General features: G+C 39.9%; 1 protein-coding gene across 1 annotated transcript in view; it reads right to left on the reverse strand.

Moving 5' to 3' along the window:
- PAPPA (pappalysin 1) overlaps positions 1-27,750 on the reverse strand; it is a 306,500-nt gene that overhangs the window by 52,579 nt on the left and 226,171 nt on the right. Inside the window, exons 14-15 of the mRNA XM_069073822.1 lie at positions 24,948-25,116; positions 10,602-10,785 (exon numbers count right to left, since the gene is read on the reverse strand). Of these exons, the coding sequence (XP_068929923.1) occupies positions 10,602-10,785; positions 24,948-25,116 (353 nt within the window). The remainder of the gene's footprint in view (positions 1-10,601; positions 10,786-24,947; positions 25,117-27,750) is intronic.

The following is a 27,750-nucleotide window of genomic DNA, read 5'->3' on the forward strand; positions in this document are numbered from 1 at the left end:
ATATCCCTGAATGCATATATGAATAAAATAGAAAAAATGGAGGTCAATAAATTGGGCATAACTGAAAAAGCTAGAAAAAGAACAAATTGAAAATCCCCAATTAAATACTAAATTAGAAATAATGACAACCAAAGGGGAGATTAATAAAATTGAAATTAAGAAAACTATTGAATTAATAAATAAAACTAAGAACTGGTTTTATGAAAAAAAAAAACAATAAAATTTATAGACCTTTAGTCAATATGATAAAAAAAAAGAAGAAAACCAATTGCGAGTATCAAAAATGAAAAGGGTGAATCTACCTCCCTTGTGGAATGAATGAGTATTTACAAAAATATAAGTTGCCTAGATTAACTGAAGAGAAAGAAAATTACTTAAATAACCCCATCTCAGAAAAAGAAATTAAACAAGCCATCAATGAACTCCCTAGGAAAAAAATCTCCAGGGCCAGATGGATTTACTAGCAAATTGTATCAAACATTTAAAGAACAATTGATTCTAAAACTTTACAAACTATTTGGGAAAGTTGGAGAAGAAGTCCTAACAAATTCCTTTTATGACACAAATATGGTACTGATACCTAAATTTGGAAGAGACAAAATAGAGAAAGAAAATTATAGACCAATTTTCTTCAAGAATATAGATGCAAAAATTTTAAATAAAATATTACCCAAAAGACCATAGCAACTTCTTATGAGAATAATACATTTTGATCAGGTAGGATTTATTCCAGGAGTGCAAGGATGGTTCAATATTAGTAAAATTATTAGTATAATTGATCATATCAACAACAAAAGTAGCAGGAACCACATGATTATCTCAATAGATGCAGAAAAGGCTTTGACAAAATACAACACCCATTCCTATTAAAACCACTAGAAAGTATAAGAATAAATGGAGTCCTCCTTAAAATAATAAGTAGTATCTATCTAAAACCATCAGCAAGTATTATATGTAATGGGAATAAGCTTGAAGCATTCCCAATAAGATCAGGGGTGAAAGAAGGATGTCCATTATCACTCCTCTTATTCAATTTGGTAATAGAAATGTTAGCAGTAGCAATTAGAGAAAAAAAAAAGAAATTGAAGGAATCAAATTAGGCAAAGAAGAGACTAAGCTATCACTCTTTGCAGATGATATGAGGATATACTTAGAGAATCCTAGAGAATCATGTGAAAAACTACTTGAGACAATGAATAAATTTGGCAAAGCTGCAGGATATAAAATAAACCCACATAAATCCTCAGCATTCCTATATATTTCTAATGAAATTCAACAGCAAGAGATAGAAAGAGAAATCCCATTTAAAGTTACTGTAGACATTATAAAATATTTGGGAATCTATCTACCAAAATAAACCCAAGACCTATATGAACACAATTCCAAAACACTTTTCACACAAAGTCACATCTAAATAATTAGAAAAACATCAGCTGCTTGTGGCTAGGTCAAGTTAATATAATAAAAATAACAATTTTACCTAAATTAAATTACATATTTAGTGCCATTCCAATCAATCTACTAAAAATTACTTTATAGAGCTAGAAAAAATAGTAACAAAATTCATTTGGAAGAACAAAAGGTACAGAATATCAAGGGAATTAATGAAAAGAAATGCTAGGGAAGGTGGCCTAGTCATACCAGATTTTATTCTGTATTAGAAAGGAGCAGTCATCAAAACTACTTGGTATTGTCTGAGGAATAGAGTAGGGATCAGTGGAATAGATTTTAGGTACACAAGTCACAGTAGTAAATGACTATAATAATCTATTGTTTGATAAACCCAAAGATCCCAGTTTTTGGGATAAGAACTCACTATTTGACAAAAACTGCTGGGAAAACTGGAATATAGTGTGGCAGAAACTGGGCATAGACCAATATCTTACACCGTATACCAAAATCAAGTTGAAATGGTTGCACAATCTAGGTATAAAGGCTGATACTGTAAGCAGTCTGGGAGAGCAAGGAATAGTTTACCTGTCAGATTTATGGAGAAGGAAACATTTCACTTCCAAACAAGAGTTAGAGAGCATTATAAAATGCAAAATGGATAATTTTTATTACATTAAATTGAAAAATTTCTATACAAACAAAGCCAATGTAACCAAGATTAAGAGGGAAGTGGAAAATTGGGAAAGAATTTTTACAACCAGTATCTCCGATAAAGGCCTCATTTCTAAAATATACAGAGAATTGAGTCAAATCTATAAGAATACAAGTCATTCCCCTATTGATATATGGTCAAAGGATATGAACAGGCAGTTTTCAAAGGTAGAAATTAAAGTTATCTATAAGCATATGAAAAAATGCTCTAAATCACTATTGATTAGAGAAATGCAAATCAAAACAACTCAGAGGTACCACATCTCACTGGTCAGATTGGCTAAGATGACAAAACAGGAAAATGATAAATGCTGGAGAGGATGTGGAAAAATTGGAATGCTAATGCATGGTTGGTGGAGTTGTGAACTGATTAAAACATTCTGGAGAACAATCTGGAAATATGCCCAAAAGGCTATAAATAAGTGAATAATACCCTTTGACCCAGCAATGCCACTTCTAGGGTTGTATCCCAAAGAGATCATAGAAATGGGAAAAGGATCTGTATGTACAAAAATATTTATAGCAGCTCTTTTTGTGGTGGCAAAGAATTGGAAATCAAGGGGATGCCCATCAGTTGAGGAATGGCTAAACAAGTTGTGGTGTATGAATGTAATGGAATTCTATTGTGCTATATATAAGAAATGAGGAGCAGATGGACTTCATTAATAACATGGAGAGACTTATATAAACTGATGTTGAGTGAGAAAAGCAGAACCAGGAGAAATTTGTATACAAGTACAGACATGTATATGTGACAACCAACTTTGAAATACTGAAAACCAAAGGAGAGATTAATAAAATTAATAAAATTGAAATTAGACTGGGGTCATCTCAGCAATGCAAGGTTATAAGACAACTCCAAAAGATTCATGATGAAAAGAGATATCCACATTCAGAGAAAGAACTACAGAGTCTGAATGCAGACTGAAGCAAACTACTTGCTCTCTTTTTTTTGTTTGTTTTGTTTCCTCTTTTTCATTGTTCACTCCATTAGTTATAATCCTTTACAACGTGACTAATGTTTAATGTGAAGGTATTTGTAGAACCTATATTTGATTGCATGCTGCCATGGGGAGTGAGCGGGGAGGAGCGGAAGGGGGATAAAATTTGAAACTCAAGGGATTATGGAACTGAATGTTGTAAACTAAAATTAAATAAATAATTTCTTTTAAAAAAGAATATAAAATGCTGAAACACAGTATGTTAATTCCATAAGGAATACAGAATATGTCAGATAATAGAATATGGAATTCTATAGATAGAAATGACCTTAAGAACCACTGAATCTATAAGTTTTATCTCATAGATAAATGGAATGGCTTAGTCAAAATCACAAACAGAAGCAACTTGCCAGAGTCATGACTACAATGGAAACCCTTTTCCCCTGACTCTCAAGTCAAAGAATCCTGCTATACTATCAAGTGAACCTGGAGGGTCATCTCCTCCCTAAACTTCATTTTACATATAAGAAACCTCAGGCTAAGAGGGGAGAGGGGAAGTGACTGACCTAAGCAAGAGCAAGAAGGCTCCCCTGTAATCAAGGCCCACTAACAAATCTCAAAATGGCATGCTCATGATGCAAGATCACTTAACTCTTCTCTCTGTACTTCCATGGTTCCATCAAAGAGAATGGAGATGTTGGCTAGCTTGCCTGGGCTTCTAGGGAAATTTTAGAGGTTTTATAGTCCTCAGGTTGAGTTACTGAAATTCATGCTTTTCAAATTCTTGTGTTAGGTTAAACTTGGCTGACGGACCCACACGAATGACACTTCCAAATATAGCCCATGCCTATGCTGATAGTTGTGTTGACCATCATTGGTGAACTGGTCTTCTTGGGTTTTTTGCAAATGAAAGTAAAAGACAGTGAGGTTGTCTTTATCCTGTCAGATGATATATTATGGTGAAGCAGCTTGGCCAGATCTTCCCCTGAGACAAGAGAGGAGAAGCAATTCATATTTTTCAACATCCTTCTTGTCACTGGCAACACAGAATATCTCCTATCTTCTTTCCTCCCCATTAAGCTGCACTACCCCTTTCTCTCATTCCTTTGCACATTTATCAAATTATTGAGATATTTCTCTTTAGTATTTGACTCCTTTTCCTCCTCTTTCTCCTCTTCCTTGTATTGTATGATTCATCCAGTGAGTGAAGTAAAGGCCAGTGTCTACAAACACAGCAGATGCTTCTGTGTTGATGAACTGTTATATTACAAACTCTGGACAGTTTGACGTCAACAAATAGATGAGCCAGCAGGAATGAGAGGGTGATTCATTCAGTTTCCTGCAAAGTGGTGAGGCTTCCTGGGCATCAGGGACTGCATGCTCCAATCACTTCCTTTTCTCTTACTTCATTACCTAGTGATGTTCACTTAGTACCATTGTCTGGAAACCACTGGAGGTATTGGAGCCAGACATTCTATTATGTAGAGACATTAAGTCTAGGCCATAGGTCAGGCTACTGCCCAGTAGCCCATGGCCCAAGCAGGACTTGGAAGGTAGCATAATAGGAATGTTTCTGGGGTTATGACCTATTAGTGAGTTTGAGGGAGAGGTCTGGCATTTTTTTCCCCTTGTGAGTAAAGAATCCAAGTTTATACCATTGGCCTAAGCCTTACAGGAGGAATACAGTGGGGATTCCTATGACAAAAAGGAATAATTTGTAGTTAATTATTTTAGCCTGGAAGGTACCTTGGACTACGTGATTTTCCCAAACCCTTACAATTAGAGAGTAGTAAAAGCAAGTTTCAAACCTAGGTCATCTGACTCCAAATCCACTGAGAAACAGATATATCAGGAAAGAGAGGGGCTATGAAACCCTATAAGTGAAGGATTGCTGGTGCTATCATAGAAGGGAAGAATCAAGTTTATTCATGGAGGTTAAAAGTAAAGAGATCACTGGGGTATCAGATGATAAATAGACACCAAATAGACATTCAGCAGACTGAACAGAACATTAGAAATCAAGGAAGCAGATTGAAAAGGATTACAGATCTGGGAGAGGATTAAGAAGGATCCATAAGAGGGAACAGAGTAAAGGAAGAGAGTTATTTGGGAATTAGCAAGAACAAGAGGATGAGGGGGGAAAACTTCAGATTGGTTGTTGCACATTAAGAAACACATCTGAACTCCTTATGGTTGCTAGGCCAGGGAAACACTGAAGAGGATGAAAACAGAAGAAATCAAGGCCACATAGAAAGAACTGGCTTTTATGTTGATGGTGTTCTAAGACCACATCCCCAGGCTCCAGGGATATCAAAGAGTTAAAAAGACACTATGTTCCTCACTTGGCAATTCCAAAAATTATGCCAATTGTTCATTAGAATTGGGCCCTCCTGGTAAAAGTGTGGGCAAATCCAGTTTCATTTGATGGTTGAATTGTACAAAGTCTTATGTGTCTAAAGGGAATAAAACTAATGGACAGCCATGATCGCCTACAAAATCTGCTAAGAGAAAAAGAGAGACAGGGAAACAGACAGAGAGATAGAGAAACAGACAGAGAGAGAGAGAGAGAGAAATAGGGAGAGAGAAACACAGAGAGACAAAGACAGACAGAGACAGAGAATCAGAGAGACAAAGATAGAGATTGAGACAGAGATAGAAAGACAGACAGAGGGAGAAACTGGTGAGATCATCTCCAAAGTAATAACAGTTATCATTTCTATACAGCATGCTAAGGTTTACAAAATATTTTATTATCAATGATTTCATTTGAACAATGACCCTTTGAAAAAGGAAGGCCAAGTTTTATTACCCCTGTTTTTCAGAAGAGGAAACCAAGGCCTAGAGAAATGAAATGTCTTGTCTAAGATCACACAACTGGTAAGTGGCAGAATGAGGATTTGAATCCAACACTGCTCATTCTAAAGTCAATGCTTTTGATATCATGCCAAGCTGTCTCTCTCAAATATAACAGAAGACCCAAAAAAGGCACATCTGCATAGTTCTCTCTTCAAAGGAAGTCCTCCCATGACCCAGCTTTCAAAGTGGCATCTTAAATTGATGTCTTTTTGTGAGCTATGATTTCACCAACTTCCCATCTAAGGGGAGGGATTTGTGATCTTCACCCACTTGATATGACTGAAAAGGTATTGATTTATACAAACATCCCTGCAAGGTCAGGAGCTTACAGAGCTTCAAAACACTGTGCAAACCTTAAAGCTATATAAAGTAACAGTGAACACCCTTTTATCCTGCCCTAAAACAAGAATCTTATGATGTAAGAGCCAGAAAGGACCCTAAAACATAGAACATAATAATGTAGACTGTTAGTTCCAGAAGAAGCCTAAAAGACTAGCCCAACCCCCTCATTTTACAAAGAAAGAAAATGAGGCCTGAAAGGGGGACGTAAAGGGGAGTGTGACTGGCCTAAGACCACACAGTAGCAGACTTGGTACTAACAGCTTGGCCTCCTGACTCCCAGGTCAGTGCTCTTATGACTCTGATAAATAAATAATGTCTCTTTACCCTGAGAAGACTGATGGTTCTCCTATATTAGGAGACCCAAGGTGGGAAGGGGAGAAGGGGTCAGTATAAGGAACATTAAGTCACTGGCCTGGAAGGAAAGGGGTAAGGATTCAGGCATGGTTGAGAAGAATGGACTTCTACCACATCTTTCTACAAGCTATAATAGAAAGAGCATCTTCACGTTCTTTTGATCCGTTCAGAGACCCTAAGTTAGAGAATTTTCTAACTATTATGTCACATGAATATAATTCATTAAAGGAAACAATATGGTACAGTAAGATTCTTGAGCTGGGGAGTCAGGAGAAAAGAAGGCAGCATCCTACAGTTGAAAGAACCCTGTCTCTGCAGTCAGAAGATCTGGCCTCAAATCCCACCTGTTGCCTTTCACAGGCCCTATCAACTTAGCTTACTTACTTGCCCTCTCGGCTTTCTCCTCTGGGAAATGAGAGGGTGGACTAGACGATCTCTAAAGTTGAACATGGGAAATTCCTGAGTTTTAGGAGATCTGAGCAACCAGGCAAGGTGTCTGAGGTAGCAACAGAACAGAATTGATAACTAGAAAAAAAGAAAAGACTGAATCCCTGACTTTCTTATGTAGCTGGGGAGAGCCCATTCTGGAAATAAGCTATGTAATCCTCACTGCCCATAGACAAGTACAATGCTCAAGAAGGTTGTGCTTGTCCCAAGGCCCAAACAGAGGAAGAAGCATATGTAAGAAAAGAGTTGCTACGGGGCAGCTAGGTGGCACAGTGAGTAAAATGCCGGCCCTGGAGTCAGGAGAACCGGAGTTTGGTTCCAGCCTCAGACACTTAACACTCATACAAAAAAAAAAAAATTAGCTGTGTAACCTTGGGCAAGTTACTTAACCCCAATTGCCCGCCAAAAAAAAAAAAAAAGTTGCTATAAGCTTCCTGGATGAGGGCATGTCGAAACATTTATGTAGTTACTGCAAAGGCAGGAAACTTGAATTTAGCCCATGATTATTGCTACCTTAAGGGGCATTTTGCAGCAAAATAGAGGACACATAGAGAAAGCCTGGAACTAGAAGCTCCCTTCACACTCTCCACCCCCAAAGTTCTAATGGAAGAAGGGTCACCCGAGGCACCAAATCTTGGTGAGGACAAACCTTCTTCCTGCCCTAGATTCTAGCTGGTCCAGGCAAGATGCTCTTTCCCTAGGTTTTGAAGACAGCACCAGGTGGGATTGACAATCAGTATGTTTCAAGACAACAATCAGTCCAAACGGGTGAATCCTCCCAGTGGCATCCATGTGTGATTATTAAGGGGAAAGGATATGAGCAATTAACATAAATGATCAAGGTGATCATTCTCACAGGGACCTCTTTCCCATTGCGGGGGGCCTCCAACACCCCCTTGAGAGACAGTATGTGGGAAGGGAACATGGGGATAAAGGGGGCTGGTAGAGAAAGATACAGCCAGGTGGGTGCAAATCATTCTGATTAGAAATTATTATTAACCAAAATAAAAATGCTAATAATCAATGCTAATTTATACAGCTTCCATCCCCAGGGGCCTCTGATTGAGATGAGGAGTGTGATTTCCGTCTGGAGTTATTAATACATCTCATGTCTTAGGGAGATCAGATGAGTAGAGAAGATTAAAGGGGATGCCTGGTGGTGGTGTCAGCACTTCCAGTGATTTCCAGGCCTTACCAGCACCTTCAAGTTGTTACCCTCTCCTTAGCTATTTCAGACCAGGCACTTAAATCAATTCTTGGCATCATGGAAGAATAAATGTTTAATTATATTGAAACGAGTTGAATCATAGGATTTAGAGTTAGAAGGGACATGAGGGAGGCCTGTCATGAAAGGATCATTGATTTAGAGCTGAAGGGCCCTTGTAGGCAATCTAGGCCAACCTCCTCATTTTAAAGATGAGGAAACTGAGGTTGCCCAAGACCACCTTGGCAGTAAGAGGTGAGAGCTGAACCTAGGTGTCCCATGCTCTTTCCACTTTAGATTAGAAAAATGATGCCCTCCCCACGTTTCCACAGACCAAGGCTAGAGAAAAAGAGGACATAGCAACAAAGGATTCAGAATCAGTCTTTTTTCAACCTGGAGTCATCCACAATTTTCTTCCCTTGAATCTGAAATCTTCTGATTGCTCATTCACTACTTTGCCCTTTACCCCCCTCTTCCAATCCCCAACCTGACAGCAAGGAAGGTAGAGAGGATGATTTTAGGTCCAAGGCCAATAGTGACCCCAGCAGGCCAGCTTAGTCCCAGCCAGCATTTTGTGGGTTAGACTAAAATCAGTCTAACTGACTTTAAGTCAGTTAAAGACTGACTAAGGTCAGTCCCTGGCTCTCCATATGACAGGAATATGGAAGCTATTATCTAGGGGTGACCCCTAAAGTTTCCCAACTTGAATCAATTCCCTTTTTAGACCCACTTTTTACTATGCCTACTGTTGAATGGTGTAGGTATCATACATTTTTTTTTAAACTCAGTGTCTGCCTGTCAAAAAGTCAGATCTACCTGGTACTTGAGGGGAATAAGCCAAATGTCCTCCACCTAAAGGTCATGCAATGGGCCCAGATGCTGACATTGGCTTTGTGGTGCAGTAGCACTGCTGGCATCAATCTGGCTGCATTCCCCTGAAAGTTCAGGGTAAGAGTCTCTTTATTGCATTTCTTGGTCCTTTTCCTTGTTACCTTTAAAATAATCCCTCATACCTTCCCTATCCACTCTTACAGTTACAACTCGTGAATTGAATTGAAGTAAATTGAATTGTTCTGAACTGAACCAAATTAATTTGGCATGGGATAACCACAGTCCTTCTGTGTTTTAGTTGATAATGGCTACGATTAAATAAATCATCATCATCAAAACCCTGAATGTTTCCCAGGTGGGCTTGCAACTAGTGCTAGCACTGTTTGTGGATGACTGCTAACTAACCACAAACCCTTCTGCATTCCCTGATAGAAGTGAGAATCCTCCAAGACAGACAGGGATTTATGCCTGTTCCTGGTTGGAGTCAAAAACAGGCTCTGATTTTGTCTTCTGTTTTTTTTCTGTCAGATGGCAATCTTCTCACACATGCTCCTCACTCATTTCTTTCTTCATCCAGGACAATTGCATCAGTAAAAACAGAAACACAGGGTATCAGAGCTGGCAGGAACCTTAGAATATAGAATGGAAGAGCTGAATGGAACATTGGGGCTAAGAATTATAGATTATATGGAGATCATAGGCTGTTAGAGCTGCAAGGGATCTCATTGGTCATCTGGTCAGACCATTTGGTCAATCAATAAACCTTAAGCTCCTACTACATGTCAGGCGTTGTGCTAAATGATGGAGCTACACAGAAAAGTAAAAGACAATCCTTGCTCTCAAGGCACTCTCAGTCTAATGTGGGAGACACTATGCAAGACATTATGTACAGGATAACCTTGAAATAAATAGATATATAAACAAATAAGGCTATATACAGGATAAATTTGAAATCAACAGAGGAAAGGCACTAGAATTAAGGATGACTGGGAAAGACTTCCTGTGGAAAGTGAGATTTTAGCTGAGACTTGGAAGACAGGAAAACAAGTAGGCAGAGATCCAGTTTAAACACACTTATTTTATAGAGAAGGAAACTGAGGCCCTGGAGAGGGGAAGTGAGTTTCCAAGGTCATATAGTTAGTAAGTGGATGTACCAGTTTGGATTCTATTTTATTATTTTCCCCATGATGCCCCCGTCAGATTTCACAGGAATCTCAAGAGACAAATATCTTTGTCAGTCTCTTCAATATTTTGTTTTTGTTTTTTGCTTTTGTTTTTGCCTTTTACCTAGACACCCAGGGACACTGCATTAAAGAAATAAATGGAGTTAGCTAAGAGAGATCAGCAGCAAATTAGCCTCCAGTGTGAAGAAAACCTTGGTTATCACCCACCACTATCAAGTTTTTAATCATAAATAAACATAAATGAAATATCCATCTATATATATATCCCTCTCTTTTTCCTTTCAAAGATTCTTCAGTACTTCCTATGGTATAAAGTAAGTAATCCTAGGCATACGATACCTTTCAGTTGAGCTGGGAGACGGCACTGGAAGGAGCATTTCTTGCCAAATGTGGTCCCTTCAAGACAGGAGAAGGTGGCTGGGTAGACATGATACTGGTCAGGGATGCCACAGTCCACAGGTTCACATGACACCTGTTTGTTCCACTTGCCCTCAGTGCAGGTAACAGTGACACTAGACCCAAACTAAAAGGAACAGACACAGTAGAATTTGTTAAAGGGAAGAAAAAGGAAGTAGAAGTGAATATAGATGTGTCTGACACTCTTGCCTCCACTAGAAAAAAAAAAAAAAACATCCGTCTGGTGCTGCAAGTTCTGTGGACACTCAGGAAATTAAAGTTCTAGTCTTGGTTCTGTCATTAAATACATCTGTGATCTTGGACAAATCAATTCTATTCCATTCCTGGGACTCAGTTTCCTCATTTGTGAAATAGGACCACATTCTTTGTCTTTCTTGCCTCAAAGGATCAACTGAGACAATGGCTCCAAAGTGTCATGAAGCATTTAAAAAGCTATAAAAAATGTGGATGCAGTAGTTAAAGAGCTTGTTTTATTCTCAAGTGGCCTTGAAAGAGATGAGTTGGGGGCCTAAATGTTAGGGTTAGACAACTTAGGGTCCAATATTACAGAAAATATACATTTAGTAATGGCATAATGGGGAGGGGGAAACACACTAGATTTGGCAGCATGATACAGTGGAAAGTTTTAGAGTTGGAGGACCTGGGCTCAAATCTCACACCGATACTATCTGGGTGACCTTGGGCAAGTCCCTCAACCACTCAGGACTTTAGTTACGTCTTCTGTAAAATTAGGAGGCTAAATGAGAGGGCCTCTAAAGTTCCTTCCAGCACTAAATCTATGACCCTATGGTACCATTGTCCAAATATTGGTTCTTCCATTGTCACATCAAGTTACATCATCTGGATCTCAGTCTCCTCCAAAGTCAAATGGTGATAGTAATATTTTCACTACTTACTTTACCAAGTTCTTATGAAAATCTTTTTGCAAAATTATAGCTTTATAGAAATATATTATTATAGATATATTAGCCATTATTACCATTATTCTCCTTATAATACCCAACTCTATGCACCCCTTTCCTCTTTCTCTTCTCTCTATCTCTCATCCTCTCTTTTTTCTTCTCTTATTCTTGCTTTTCTACTCCCCTCTTTGTCACCTGTCCCTGCTGCCTTGGCATTAAGTGCTGCCAGGGGTTCCCAGGGGCAATGCATAACACCTCTCGGGACTCTTGGAGCCAAAGATCTAAGAGGTCCCCTGGGAAGAATCCTGAAAGGTCTTCCTGACTCAATCCCCCAGACATTGCTGCTAGGAGATGCTGTCCCATTCTCTTGGCTGGGCAGCTGTGCCATAAGTGACTTTGGGACCCTTTTAATGAGACCAGGGTCCCAGTTCATTGGTTTATCTCTGGTTTGGGTCATTAGATACTGTTGTCTAATTCCCCCAGGATTCCAGTGGCATGTGGTTAGTCCTCTTCCTTTTCTACCTCATATCCTAGGGCTGTGGATCTACCAGCTGGGGCTTCTTCCACAAGGGAAGGGAGTGGGTCCACCAGGAGGCTGGGGATGGGAATGGAGTGAAGCCTACCCTCAGGTGTCAGATAAAGCTAATATGATCAGTACATACTGGGAGCTAACTCTCCTTATCACTATACTTAGAATGGCCTCTTAAGTTAAATTAGGAGTTTTTAACCTAGGTTCCATGAATTTATTTATTTTATTTTAATAACTATTTCAATGTAATTAAATTTCCTTTGTAATATTACACATTTTATTTTATTCATTTAAAAATGATTCTGAAGAATTCTACCAGACTGCCAAAGTCCATCACACACACACACACACACACACACACACACACACACACACACACACACACACACACACACACACACACACCCCTCTACACAAAAGGGTTAAGAGTTTCTTGGTTAGATAGATCATAGAGGGGAAACCATACAGGTTCACACAGAAGCAGGCAAGGAGAGGGGAGTGAACAGAGAGAGGAGAATGACAGATAATTTTCTTTAGGATGCTAATTTTTTTTTATATTCAGTGAAACTGGTATTAAAATTTCCCCAGTGATGGTGTATGGCTGCAAAGCATGGATAATATGATTATAAATTTGGAGCTGGAAAGAACTTTAAAGTCCATTGAGTTGAACCCCTCATTCATAGATAAAGAAATGGAAGTCCCCCAGAGACTTGCCCAAGGTCACATAAAAAGTGTCAGTGGTGAGACAGGCAATTTACAGATCTTCCCAAGCTGATAAAGTCAGTGAGCAGACACAGGGTTCAGACTGAGGTCCTCTGACTCCCAAGCCAGGTGCTATTTCTACCACACCATACACAACACCTAACAAAAGTATCATAACTGCAGGCAATCCAAAATCCAGTGGAAAAACTATCAGTATGTCACCTAATGTTACCATTAGGAAGTCTTCCCTGATGCCTCAGTTTGCTATAGGTCTTTCTCCCTCCTCTTGTAAGCTCCTTGAAGGCAAGGACTGATTCATCTATGTCTCTGTATTTCTATTACCTAGTACAGTGCTTTGGACGGGGCAAGCCTGTGATGAATGTTTACTGAATTGAATTAACTCTTGTCAAGATGATGGATGACTTGGAAAAGAAGTGACCAATTTACACAGTAAGAACAAGGATAAGAAATGGCTAATGATTAATGATCATGATGATGATGGCAGCTAAGCATTTACATAGCAGTTTAAGGATTGAAAAGCATTTTATAAATATAATCTAATTTCCTCCTCACAAATAGCCTGAGAAGTAGGTGTTACTATTATCTCAGTTTTACAGATGAAGAAACTGAGGAAGGCAGAGATGAAGTGACCTGACCAGGGTCAGATAATTAGTAAATGTCTCAGGCAGAATTTGAACTCAGTTCTTCCTGACTCCAAGTCTAGTGCTCTAGCCACAGCACCACAAGCCACCTAGATGAACTTATATCCACGAAATAGTGACAAAATTCATAGCCAGGCCCTTAGCCAGGCATCAGGGAGCTCCTCTCTGCAAAACTGATAGATGAGGCCCTTCTCCCCGAAGTCAGGGGACATGAATTCAAAATTCCCCTCTGATGTTTAACACCTAAGCAACCCTGGGCTAGTAATGGACATGTTTCCTCATCTTGAAAATGAGAGGGTTGGATGAGATGGCTTTTGAGGTTCCTTTCAGCTTGGTTTCTGTGAATCTATAGGAAACACACAGGCTGTGAAGGTAGACATAGATTATAATCTCTATCTGTGGAAAGAACACCTACGTTGGTCAGGACTCTGATGATGGTGCTAGATAAGGTTGCATTTTTCAAGTGGAAAATTAATGTTACTCTGCTTCACTGGATTTATCAAAAGTAAATTCAACTTTCTTTAGATGCTACAGTTAAAATAAGGTATTGGCATATTGGTCTGTAGATTTTGTTTATGAAATTGACTCTGAAACATCACCTTCCTGTATACTAACATACTCTAATCCTGTTCCATTTTTATCTCTATAACTTTCTGTAATAATCACAGTGTACCCACTCTGTAAATGCTGCAGCAGCCTTTGGACAAACATAACAACATTTTGTACTAGACCTGTGTTTTATTGGGAGGTCACTCTCCTGACTGAATGAAGTTGGAAATCTTTTTTCCTCTTTGTTCCCATGAACAGGAGGATCTGATTTTTATTTCGTTGTTGTTAACAATAATAGTAATAATTTGCATTTATAGTGTTATGAGAGAGACAGAGTGGAATAATGGCTAAGGGTCCCTTAAGGAGACCAGATTTCAAGTCCTATTCTGACATGTACTGGACAAATAATTTTACCTCTCAGTACACCCAGCACATCACTTCCCGGCAACTCTCTAAGAATAAGCTGAAGAGAAGCTGGTCTGAACTGGCAGAGGATATTTTCTCATCAGGAGTTCTACATATCAGTCAAATCACACATATGAACCACCATCACCACCAACATCCTCCCCCCAAAAAGGGTGGGAGTAGTTACAAAGGACACTTTGCATAGTAACTCTGTGAAGTATATAATATAATTAGTATCATTCTCCAAGTTATTGTGAAAGAGTCATGAAATGACTTCTCCCTTGTCATATAGCATCAGAATTTGAACCCCAGATTTTCTGGGGTTCCTTTCTAACATACCATGACATCTTCTGTCCAAGCTACAAGTGTACTTCCCAAAGCACATTGTGAATAGCCAGAAGTATTATTGTTTCTTTTGGCAGAAGACAGATCACAAAACTTAGAAGTTTGACTATTATCTCTTTCTCAACTCTACCAATGACTCTCCAATATGGGGGGTGGGGATGGGAGAGGCTATAGTGAACTTGAATTAGGGATGACGATGCTTTCATAAATACTGTCTGAAAAGTTGAAAAGGCTATCTGATTGGTTTGCTAGCTAAGTTAGACTCAAGGAAGGAATAGAGGTAATGGGAAAATGTATAAGGTCTATAGAATCAAAGATGCATGCTATCCCACAAATGTTCACTTTCTGAAATCCAGGGGAACTGAGAAAGATATTTGAGAAGTAGTACAGCACCAGGCAAGGAAGAACAGACTAGGAATTGGGCAATCTGAATTCTAATTTTGGTTCTACCTCTCATAGGCTATGTCATCTTTATGAAACTCAGATGATTCCTCTGTGGGGTAAGATGGTCAGAGGGGACTAAATCTAAAGACTGTCTTATGGACACATTCTATAATTCTTTGCAAGGTATTGGTAGTAGAAAGAGAAAGGGGAATTTTTTTTTTCTTTTTTTTTTTCTCTTTCAATAGGCTAAAGGTGGAAGAGATCCAAACCCTGAGAGAAAGATAGTGCTTGGAGGGAGGGAGAAGCCACCGGTAACAATGCCAAGTAAGTGACAGTCATCACCTGTGGCCTTGAGGGTTTCATTGAGGAGAAGGGCTGGCCAAATCACAGGAGTTTTGAAATGCCAAACATTGATCTAGAATTTTAAAAGGAAAAGATTTTTTTTCTTCTCAAGCACACATCAAAGGGACCTGAAATTCCTTAGTGCCGAAACACCCTAATTGTTTCCGTAGGAGTTTGGACCTGTCTGTATTTGATACATGGATATGTTCAGAAGAGAGAAAGCAGCCAATGGCCTGGAAACTCCCATGTGGGCACCTTTTCAAAGGCAGAAGCATTGCACAAATAGGTCTTGTCAGTAGCAAGTTACAATGTTTTCTAAGGCAGTGTAGGGCAGCAGCATCGAGACACTACACCGCCTTGGGTGCAAAGCCGACGTCAGAGCCATAATGCTATATAATCCCTAGGGTCCTCCCATTCCCATACTCTATCTCCGTTACCTACTACTTGCACTGCATCATATAAAGGCAAGCCCAACCAACGAACGAGATGTTTTATTCATGCTTGGTTGAGCAATCCAATGGGAGGGAGGGGAAACCCACCCCTGGAAATTCTTACCAAGTCAAAATCAGACAGAGAAATGACCTTAAAGATCATTTGGATCATATATTTAGAGCTGAAAGGTACTTTACAGGTCATCTGACCTAGCCCCTCATTTTACAGATAAGCAAACTGAGACTCAGAAAAGTGAGGAGAAATTAACTTAAGGTCACATAGATGATGTATGATCAGATCCTCAGATTCTAAATCCAACCATATGGCTTTCCTTTTCCTTTTCTGTTCTTCTGGCCTCATCTCAATACCAAGTTGTATTTTATTGTGGGAGGTAAGCAAGCAAGCAATCAATCTGTGACCATTTCTTAAGCTCCTACCATGTACTTAGGTGCTAGAGATATAAAGAGAAGAATGAATTAGTGTTTGTCCTCCAGGAGCAAAGAAATTTCATGTACAGAAATAAGGATATGCAAAATAGACACCAGGTAACTGGGTGCAGGGTGAGGGGAAGCAGGGCAGATATGAGCTGATAGCATCAGGAAGGCCTTCAGATAAAAGAAAGACATGCTTAATCTGAGCCTTGAAGGAAACTATGGAGATGAAGGTGGGGGGGGGAGCATCTCAAGTATTGAGGATGGCCAGGGCAAAGGCATAGAATGCCGTGCATGAGGAACAATAAGAAAGCCAGTTTGGCTGGACCATATAGTGGATGAAGTGGAACACTATGTAATATGTCTGGAAAGGAAGATTATGGGCAGATTGTAAAGGGTTCTAAATGCCAAACCACATTCTAGACATAATAAGGAGCTATCAGAGTTTATTGAGCAGAAAACTGATAAGACCTAACCTTTAATAAAACCAAAAGGTTTTGATTTACTCAGGAAAAAAAATATATATACATATGTAATTCTACTATTTATCATTAATATTTATTATGCACATGCACACACACAATTTAGTGACTTCTCATACCTAACAAATACAGCCTAAACTTTTTGTGGAAGGTGTGGGATGAATTGGCCAATAACGGCACAGTACTTGGTGCATACACAGAATGTTCTGCCTGGTATCAACATACAGAGAAACTCAGTGAGCCTGCTTCTGAAAGTCTATGATACAGGAGCATCCCTTTACTTGCCTCAATTCGGAGGACACATAAGTATTCCTAGTCAGTTTTCTATATGGTAATGAAGGACCTTTTCTTTTTTTTTTTTTTTTAAGCAATCGGGGTTAAGTAACTTGCTCAAGGTTACACGGCCAGGTGTTTCTGGGTGGGTGCTAAGTGTCTGAGCCCGGGATTCGATCTCCAGGTCTTCTCAACACTGGAGCCGGTGCTCTTACTCGCTGTGCTACCTGGCCGCCCCAATGAAGAACCTTTTCAATGGCTTTGGACTTAGAATTGATAGCATATCCAAAATGACTGAATAAACAAGAGCGCTCTCTCTCTCTTCCTCCCCTCCCTGTATCCCTTCTTCTCCCTCTCTCCACCCCACCCCGCATCGCACCTTTCCCCTATGAAGCAAGAAATGCTATGTCTCTGGGTACAAAAACAGTGGGAGTGACAGCTGCCTTATCTCTCCATCTGGCCTGCCAATTGGTAGCAAATGCATGGCCATCTCTATTTTTTCTTTTGCTATTGTGTCAAGTCTTTCCTGATTTTTGGTGAACAAGTATCAAAGAAAGATAATCTCTCTTCTACATGATAGTTCTTGAAATATCAATCTTAACCACTCTTCTACCTGAACATCCCTAGTTCCTTCAACTGATCTTTATATGGAATGATTTTCCATCCTGGCATACTGGTTCTCCTCATCTGGATACATTCCAGTTTGTTAACATCAGTCATAAATTATGGTGTACAGAATGAAATATTATATTCTAGAAGTGGTCTGAACAAGAAAGAAAATAATGGGATAACATATTTCATTCTAGGTACCATTCTCCTCTTAATGCATCATTATCTTTTTGACCGCCAATTGGATTTATAAACCATGACCACTCCCAGATCTCTTTCATATGAACAGTTGCATTGATATGTCTTTTCTATCCTGTCCTTATATGATTAAAAAAAATACAGACATATTAGAATTTAAACCGTCTTGTCTTATTAAACTTGTTCTATCATTCTGGTTTTTCAAGACATATTTAGATAAACTAACAACTCATGCCCATATAGCATTTGAAGGGTTACAACGTGCTTTCCTCATAGTAACCCTTCTGATTTAGTAATTTAACAAACTGTCTGTCTCTCTCAGAATTGAGTCATCTTCAAATTTCATGAACATACTATTTATGCTTTCATCCAAGCTGCTGATGAAATAATGGAAACAAATGGATTTGAATTGACCCTCAGCCTTTATTAAGTCCTAAGCCGCCCTATCTCCTCTTTTTTGTTGGTATCTATACCTTTATTTTAAAATACCTGTTTTATTAGATTCTTTTTTTCCCCTAAAACATCATTTCTAAGTGATTTCTGCCTACTCTTTAGCATGCCATCGAACACCCCTTTGTCGAGCCCTGGCAAGGTGGTAATGGGACTTTTCACTGAGAACAAAGTTTCAATGACTTCCTCTTTATGTGGCTTGAAGGCTTTCCATCCTCTCTTACAGAGGCTCATCATGCCGGTACATATTCTTGATAACTCCTAGTTTTTTTCAAAGATATTTCTTCTACCATGGCAGGCAGGGCAGACCAATGTCCATGAATTTAAGTGTCTGTGAGTTTTCAGACAAGAGAGATCAGTTTCCAAAACCCAAGAAAGGGAACATTACAATAACTGTACTTCAAATTCACACAGCACTTATTCCCAGGGCCTCCAAGTGTTTTACTAGTTATAGCATATACAGATGGATCATAGCTTTGCCCTTGGCAGGGATGTAGATGTTCAAGGGACAACCTCAGGCAGTGGGCAAAACTCCAGTAGCCATGGGACCTGGTGGCAAGGCGGTCACTGGATCTAATTCCCATTGGAAAGGAGGCCTGCAAGAACTACCAGCTGGCCAGCCTCAGCTGACATACCAACATGAAGGCCTAGACCTCCAGCCACACTACCTCCTCTGCTTTATAAAGAGGCCACATTTCATGGCTGACTGAAAGGGAACAGCACCATCTCTTGAGTGACAAACTGGTCCAGGGCCTGGTGTTTTCTCTTGGAGGTCCCTGCTCTCAGCACTGACCTCGGGTAAGATCTGATGAGACCACACAGCCTGAGATGTGATGGAGTCATCCTTAGCTGTTGTTTTCTTTTTATTAGCTGTCATTTGGGGGGGATGGGTACAGATGAGGGGAGGACCATGATTGTCACCTCCAGCTGGTGTGGCTCTCCTTTGTTCCTTTTCCAAAATGGGTTTTGCATAAGGAAAGGTATAAAGGTATATACATAAAGGTATAAAATTAAAGAGAGGGAGAAAGAGGCAGAGACAGAGAGATAGAAAAAGAGACAAAGGGAGAGGGGGAAGAAAGAGAAGGAAGATATAAAAAGTACAAATTGAGAAGAAATCAGGAAAGAAAACAAATGAGGAAAGGAAAAGAAAAAAGGAACGAAAAGAAAAATGAAGAGGAAAGAAGGAAGGAAGGAAGGAAGGAAGGAAGGAAGGAAGGAAGGAAGGAAGGAGAAAGGAGAGGAAGGAAGGAAGGAGAAAGGAGAGGAAGGAAGGGAGGAAGGAAAAAAGAGAAGAGAAAGAAAGAACTACATTCTCTTCCATCTCTGACTTCCCAGCACATAACCCAGTGTTGATTAAAACAACTAAAGCTTGGCCAAAACAATAAGTTTTTTGGGGGGGCAGCATTCTAGTAGAGGAGGCTTGATTAAAGCCACACCTCCTTTCCATGGCCTGAGAACTATGCTTTCTTCAGGAGATGCTTCATGTGTGAAGTTTCTTCCCCTTAAAAATGCACAGCTGCATGATCCCTTCCAGGTCCTCTCCCACTGCCCACTACTGTGCTCCTAATTGAGCCCACATGAGCGGCTGCTTTCTTTTCCTGGCATGATTGATGATGCCTTTGCACAAGGCAAAGGCACTGCTGGGTTTTAAATAACACCTCTCTGTTGGAGCAGCATCAGGGATAGGGAACCACGACAACTCACAGGCCCATAGGAAGCAAGGGAAAGAAAGAGGAGGGAGGGCTGAGAAGAGACCATTAAACAGGAGGGTAAGACAGGGCACAAGAATCCTGGGGATCCTGGAGGGGTAGAAAGATTAAAGATAATATGGGGTTAGGGACATCAACTCTGAAAAGGTGGCGGGGGGAGGGGGGAAACAGAGACAAAGAGAGACAGAGACACAAAGAGACAGAGGGAAGGGAAGGGAAGGGGAGGGGAGGGAAGAGGAAGGGAAGGAAGGGAAGGGAAGGGAAGGGAAGGGAAGGGAAGGGAAGGGAAGGGAAGGGAAGGGATAAGACAAGAGAGAGACAAATGGAGAGACAGACAGGAAAAGGGAGAGTGGGGAAAGAGAGATACAGACAGAGACTGAGACAGAAAGAAAGGGGAAGAGAGGACAGGACTGAGTATAAAACTGTAGAAGATTACAGGGATACAAGACTGGCAATGGAATAGCTGTTTTTTTCCCAATGCGAGGCCCTTAATTTCTGAGCCAGGTACTACTCTGTTTCTGAAATGGAGCCAGGCTCTATTTGTTAATTCTTTATTTAGCTGTTTGTTTGTTTTTGTCACAGATCTGTGATTTCCTTGGCGTATAGGAAACTCCCAGTGAGGAATTGCCTTTACCAATGTATTTTTGAGTCTTAAAGAAATTGCCTAAGGGCATTGAGATATTTAATGACTTGCCCAGCATGGGTGATACAAGAACCCAGGTCTTCCTGACTCTAAAGCCCAGCTTTCTATTTCCTATACAGTGATTTCAGATGTATAAAATCTTAAGCATTAGAAGCTGTCCAACACATCCTTCATTCCCCACAATCCAACATCCTGACTATGATATTATTGTAAGGCAGTCACCTAGGCTTTTCTTATATATATCTAGTGACAGTGTCCCTTCATTACCTTAGAACACTGTTAACTCTGACTATGGAAAGTGCTTCCTTACATTGACCTAAATTCTGGTAACTTGTCTATAATCTCTACCGTTTGGTCCTAATTTTGGTCCCTGGAACTCCACAGGTTAATAAGAGGAATGGTGGTGCTACTCTGAGTACTTGTAATGGCAAGCAAAGAAGTACTTAGCACCTTGTTTTAGCTAAAGTATTTAGCACCTTGTTTGAGCTCCTTGTGATTTGAAGGTGGGAAGAACTTGCTGATGCAATAGGAAGGGGCATAACAGGAAGGAAATGACCTCATAAAAGGAGGAAAACAAGCTGAGACAAAGCAGAATGGAGGAGAACACTTGTGGTGGCCAGCACTCTGTTCGTCTGTTCTGTCTGTGTTGATTTGTGTCTGTGATACTTTGTATAGAAGCCCTGAAAGAGGATTTTCTTGTTGTCTGTTTATAGAAGTCCTGGAGGAGGGTTTCAGAGGTCCTAGGACTGTGCTGATGATTTGTGTTGACTTCTCAGACCTAGTTTGTGAGTCTGTGTTGATTTCACAGGCAGATAGTGAATTGATGATGGTGCTGGCAATGTGTATGAATGTTGTTTTGGCTCTGTTAAGCTTTGTCTTCCCAGAAACAGAAACTGTGAACAACTTGAGGTGGACTGAACACTGTGAGCTTCAATATGGAATGGAACTGGATGAGGAGCTGAGAGCTGCCTACCTATGAATCCAGGTGACAGTTGTTTGAATTCAGGGAAAAACTGGGACCATGGAAGAGGAACCATGGAATCTGGGAGCCAGCCTCAAGCCAAGATGAAAAGACCTCTCTGCAAGTACTTAGTGCTGACTGACAAGATCATGATTTACTTGATCTAGGGGTGGGAGAACTTTGTACTTTGTTCCCTTAAGGATGATTGGGAATTAGTCTCCCATCAAGAAGAAAGAAGACTTTTTGACTGAGAGATTAAGACAATGTGACCTAGGTGTGGGAGACCTTTGTATTTTGTATCCCTTAAGGCTCCTTAAGGGTTATTAAGTTAAGGACTTACTGAATGATATCTTTTGTTTAAAACTATGTGGCCACATTAGTGATAAGTTGTTAAGTTATATCATTGTGAATTCTGTACTTTGGTTTCTATGAATGTTTTGCCTTAGTTTACTGCTGAATAAACAGAGAGTTCACTATACTAAGTGATCAGAACCTTAAAGCCATTCACAGTAGCAGTCCTCTGTAGAGCTGCTTGTGCTTGGCTTTATAGTACTGAACTTGGAGTTATAAGTTAAATTTGAACCCCAGATCTGCCATTTAACCACCTCTGCTTGTCACCTTACTTACAGGTCACTTCATCTCTCTGGGACAGTTTTCTCAGCTGTAAAATAAGTGTTCTGGTTTAATTAGGAGAACTTAACCTGGACTCTGTGATTTTTTTTTAATTTTGATAACTATTAAAACATAATTGATTTCCTTTGTAATACTATGAATTTTATTTTTTGCATTTAAAAATATTTTTCTTAAATGGAATCTTTAAGTGTCACCAGATTGCCAAAGGGGTCAGTGAAACAAAAATGATTAGAAAATCTTTGGCTTGAAGTATCTCTTGGCTTTGAAGTATTAGTTCTAAATTCTTTGATCCTATTCTTTGACCTTTGACTCCTTACTTCTCCAGGCTTACATATCCCCAGTTCTTTCAAATAGCCCTTTGACTTGTTTCTGTCTTCACACTGAATCAAACAGAATAGGCCACCCCAGATTCATAAAGAAAGACTCTTTGGCCTGGCATCTTAACTTGCGTGCTCTGGGAGATGGTCTTTTGTGATTCCTCCCCTCTGCCAAAGCAGATGCTGCCTCTGTCAGGCTGCCTTCATTCCCCAATTCCCCTAAGGCTTCTTCCATTTGGTGATCAGGAACATATTTCCAGTTCCATGCAGAGCCCTTTTACAAAAACTGGCATCATTAGGCCCCCAGCTGGTACTGATTACCAACCTATGTTGTCCCATTTTATTTCCAAACATCTTCAGCTAGAAGATAAATTGGAATTGGAAGGCTAGGAAAAGAGGAAGAAATGAGATGGAGATAACAAATGTCAGCATTAGGGCATGAGTAATAACCCAAATCTGAGCCCCGCCTCTAGTGTAAAGGAAAGGAGGAACCATAGACTGAGGCGCAAAGCATCTGAGCTTGACTTTGAGCAACTGACCACCTCACCTGTGTTTCTCGCAAAGAACCCTTTCAGACACAGAATATTGCTGATGCAGAATTGGACAGGTTTCTAAAATCAATGGCACTTCATGTTGATACCATCTATATGCCACCTCTCTATATATTCACTTGCCTCCAAAACTTCTCTTTGAAGTAGACCAAGAGGTTAGGGACTATACTCTGCCCATTTTTCAGTGAAGCAACTCCTATGCAGGTAGAAACTGGCTCATGGTTATGCAATGATTCTCCTTGTAAAAGTAGAAATCAGAACCAAGTGCTCTGCCTCAGTGCCCAAACCATGTTTAGGGAGTTGCTAGGCTGCCCTGCCTTTGGAATCATTAATGCCACCATGATATTAAGAAACTTAAGCCCTCTCGTCTCAATTCAATTTACACATGAAGCCAGGCCTACAAAGACTCTTCCTCTTGAAAATGCTTCTGAGGGTGTTGAAATGTCTCTCTCCTCAAGTCTCACCCCCTAAAAAAACCCTCCCCTTATTTTGGGGGAGAGCAATTTCATATGTTTTGAGTGGGGAAAAAAATGAAGCCATTATAGGTATTTCCTGGCCTAATAATTCACAGTTGCTGGTCTATGTTTTCTTGAACAGTATTGAGTTGAAGCCACACTCTCAATGCAGATGCCATCAAGATGGCAAAGCCCTCTCTATTAGGTTCTGAAGTTGTCCTTCAATCTTGTTGAAAACCTTTATGTGTTTCTCTTCCACCCTGCCTAAGAGATCTCATGAAAAATGCAGTATGAATGTGAATACTTGGCACTCTGTTTGGAAATATATAGTTCAATCTGTTCTCACTCTACTGTATATTGAATGGATGAGGCTGGAATACCATACCGAACCAAAAGAACAGGTCTTTCAATGCAATGCCTTGTTATCCCTGGTTTTGGCATGTAACTAGGTGGGACTGAATGAAGTGGGAGGGTGGGAGGTATAAACATAGACAAATCACCACTAAGCTCCAATCTGCAACATGCCTCCTCGTCCTTTTCCCAATTTACAGGAATGCAACATAGTGCAGAGAAGAGCAACATCCGGCAGTGGAGTGAGTATTGGATTGGAAAGTCCTAGGACCTGGTTTAGAATTCTGGCTCTGCCCCTTATTCTCTGGGTGACTTGCTTCAATCTTTTTAACCTTAGTTTCTTCATCTGTAAAATGAAGAGGTTGAACTGGATGATGTCTAGGTACCTGCCAGCTCTAAATCCCACAATTCTATCTGTCCTGAAACTTAGAGGAAAATCAATATGCTACAGTGGAAAAGAAAGCTGAGCGAGTAAATCAAAGTGCATCCACTGACTAGCTGTGTGACCTCAGGCAACTCGCTTAAGCTCTCTAGTCTTCAACTGTCTCATGTGAATAATGAATAAGTTGGCCTGTAGGACCTCTAAGGTCAGTTCTAAATTAATGATTCTATGATATTGTGAATCAAATTCATTTATGTGATCATAATAGCACCAAAAAAAAAAATGACAGCAGTGTCAAACCCCTGGAATCCAATTGGATTTTGTGTGGAGTCAGCAATGGCATATGAATCACCCTACTGGTCTGAAATCACTCTGCAAAACATGGTCACAGCTGGGTTGGGGAGGGAGTCAGGAGATTCTAATTTCTAGTGAAGTACCTGATTTTATGCATAGTAGGTACATAAAAAAATGCTGATTGATTAATTCTTCTGCTCCCCTCTCACCTCAAGCCTCTTCTCAGACCACTGGTTTTCCTAGACCATGGGTTGTTGGAAGGGGCTACTCAACTAACCTGACTCTTGATGAGGTCATCATCTCGGTGAATTTGCAAAATGTAACCCATCTTGCAACTGATGGTACACTGGGCTCCATTGTACCGTTCATTGCTGGAGCAGTTCAGAGATGCATTCTCAACATTCAGTTCTTGGCAGTCAGTGGCTTCACAGGAGAAGTGGACACAGCTGTCAAGGAAACAAGAAATGGGGGCCATTAGTATACTTCTATAAGTGGACAACTAGTCTCAAGCCACTGGAAAATTGAAAGCTGAGGAAAGATATGATCAAAGTAAAAAACAGATTGAAGGGCATGGGGAGCATAAACATGGATCCAAATCTGGGAACCCTAGAACTAAGATGTCCTCTTGAAACTGAAAGGAAGTCATTTTAGGGCAAATAAAAGGAAATACCACTTCATACAGTATGTATGTAATAAACATGAGGAACTCATTATCCCTAGAGTTTATACAGGCAGTGAATGTAAATAGATTCAAGAAGGGTGTAGATAAATTCAGGGGTGATTGATCTGTAGCAAACTCTTAAGAGGAAAAAAGGGATATTCGAGGTATATTTCTAAGCCTTTTTTGGTTAGTAGCATATAGAATAACTGTGCTTTCCCAAAAATGTTACTCCTTGGTGCCATGCTCAGAGACAGAATCTCCCTCGGGCTAAAACAAGATCAACACACACACACACACACACACACACACACACACCATAGACCTGGAGGCAGGAAAGAAAGATTTTAGTACTGGACAAACAAATATACAACTAGCATGGTCACCTCACTTTGTATCTCTGGACCTTGTTTTCCCATATGTCAAATGTTATTATGCAGTTGTTTCAGGCATGTCTGATTCTTTGTGACCTCATCTGGAGTTTTCTTGGCAAAGATACTGGAGTGGTTTGCCATTTCCTTCTTCAGATCACTTTACAGATAAGGAAACTGAGGTGAACAGGATTAAGTGACTTGTCCAGGGTCACACAGCTAGTAAGTGCCTAAAGCAGGATTTGAACTCACAAAGATGAGTCTTCCTGACTTCAGACCCAGCACTCTATCTACTGCATCACCTAGCTGCCCAGTTAAGTTTTCCCATATGTCAAATAAGGTTGGACTAAATGCTATGTAAAGTTCCTGTTCAGAAACAGAGTTCTTTCTGTTATCTAGGTCTTAATTGTTCTGGAATCTTCTCTATCCAAACAAGTAAGAATATCGAGGCACCCTAATATATGAATAAAAAAATATGAAAAAAAATGCTGGACCTGGAATCAAATCCTAGCCCCAACATTTATTTAGCTGGGATGCTGGGAAGGTGACTTTAACCCTCCTCAGTCTCAGATTACTCGTGTATACTATGGGATTGATAATAGCACCTACTTTACTACTATATTGTAGTGAGGAAAGCACCATATATCTCAAAGTATAGAAACTACAAGTTGTGGTTATTGTTGTTATTCTTATGAGTTGTTGATATTGTTATTATTCTGTGAAAAAATGAGCATCTTTTTATGTATACCTTCCATCTGGCATATCTTTCTCCCGTCCTCCATCAACCAATAAGGAAAAGGTTCATCAAAAGGACGACAGACCGACAGACGCCTGTGCCAGGCACAAGCTTTGGGGTCTCTTTGTCCTCCCACAATGATATTGTTAAATCTTGTCCCTGATAACTATTGCTTGGCATGATGAAGGACAAGAGTTAAGATGAATGTGGTAAATATTCAAGTGAGACCTAAATTAGAATTCTCTGATTACAAGAGTTACTTAGTGATAGATGTTGCAACATCTTGCCTAGGGAGGTATCATGGTGAAATGAGTGAAGGGCAGTTTTGGAATCAGAGGATGAAGGTTCAGTTCCTGTTTGATCTGGAGCAAGTCATTTCTCCTCCCTGGGTCTTACTTTCTCCATCTGTAAAAATAATGCCATTGGGCTAAATGGTTTTCAAGGTTCCTTCTGGCTCCAAACTGATTAGCTTATAAAATAGTTATTTTTCCTGGAGGATGCACGTCCAATCTTGCCTCGTGGCCAAAAAGTAGATAACTTCAGGGATACCTTTCTATGGCTAAACATCCTGCGAAAAGAATGAGTGTTTATCCTTCACCATCTGGATGCACTGGTGAAGATGCTTTTATAGTGGCAATATTGAAATGAATACAAATGCTCAGTCAAATACATAGAACATTCCAGAACTGAGCCTTAAATTAGCTTTGAAACATGAGACCACTATAGGGGTGAGAGTGCTGGATTTGGGTTCAAGAAAGGCCTGGGTTCAGATCATCCCTCAGAAACTTCCTTAGCTGTACAACCCTGGACAAATCACTTACCCCTTCAGTTTCAGTTTCCTCATCTATAAACTTGGGATAATAAGACCTCTGGTACTTATTTTACAAGATAATCATGATGACCAAATAAGATAATACATGGAAAGAATGTTGAAACCTTTAAAGTATAATGGAGATAATATTAGCACCTACCTCCCAGGGTTGTTGTGAGGATAAAATGAGATCATATTTATAAAGAACTTTGTAAATCTCAAAGTGTTATTTAAATGTTGGACATTGTTATCATTATTGTTGTTATTATGGTTCTATACAGCTGTTATCTCCTACTCATCAGTACCTTCTACCTATAGTCCTTTCTAGGCAGTATTTTCAATGGTCCATAAACATCCCATACTCATTTTTGCCACTAAACCTTTGACTGGACACTATACCTTGATGCCTTCCCCCTCTCTGATAATCTAGACCCTGTATATTCCTTAAAACCCAGATCAAGTTCCGTCTTTTCCATGAGGGCTTGACTGACCAAAATAATATGC

This window comes from Petaurus breviceps, unplaced genomic scaffold, assembly GCF_028583685.1.
Source record: "Petaurus breviceps papuanus isolate PSGF00001 unplaced genomic scaffold, PetGlider_PUasm1.0 90879, whole genome shotgun sequence".
NCBI classification, from domain to species: Eukaryota; Metazoa; Chordata; class Mammalia; order Diprotodontia; family Petauridae; genus Petaurus; species Petaurus breviceps.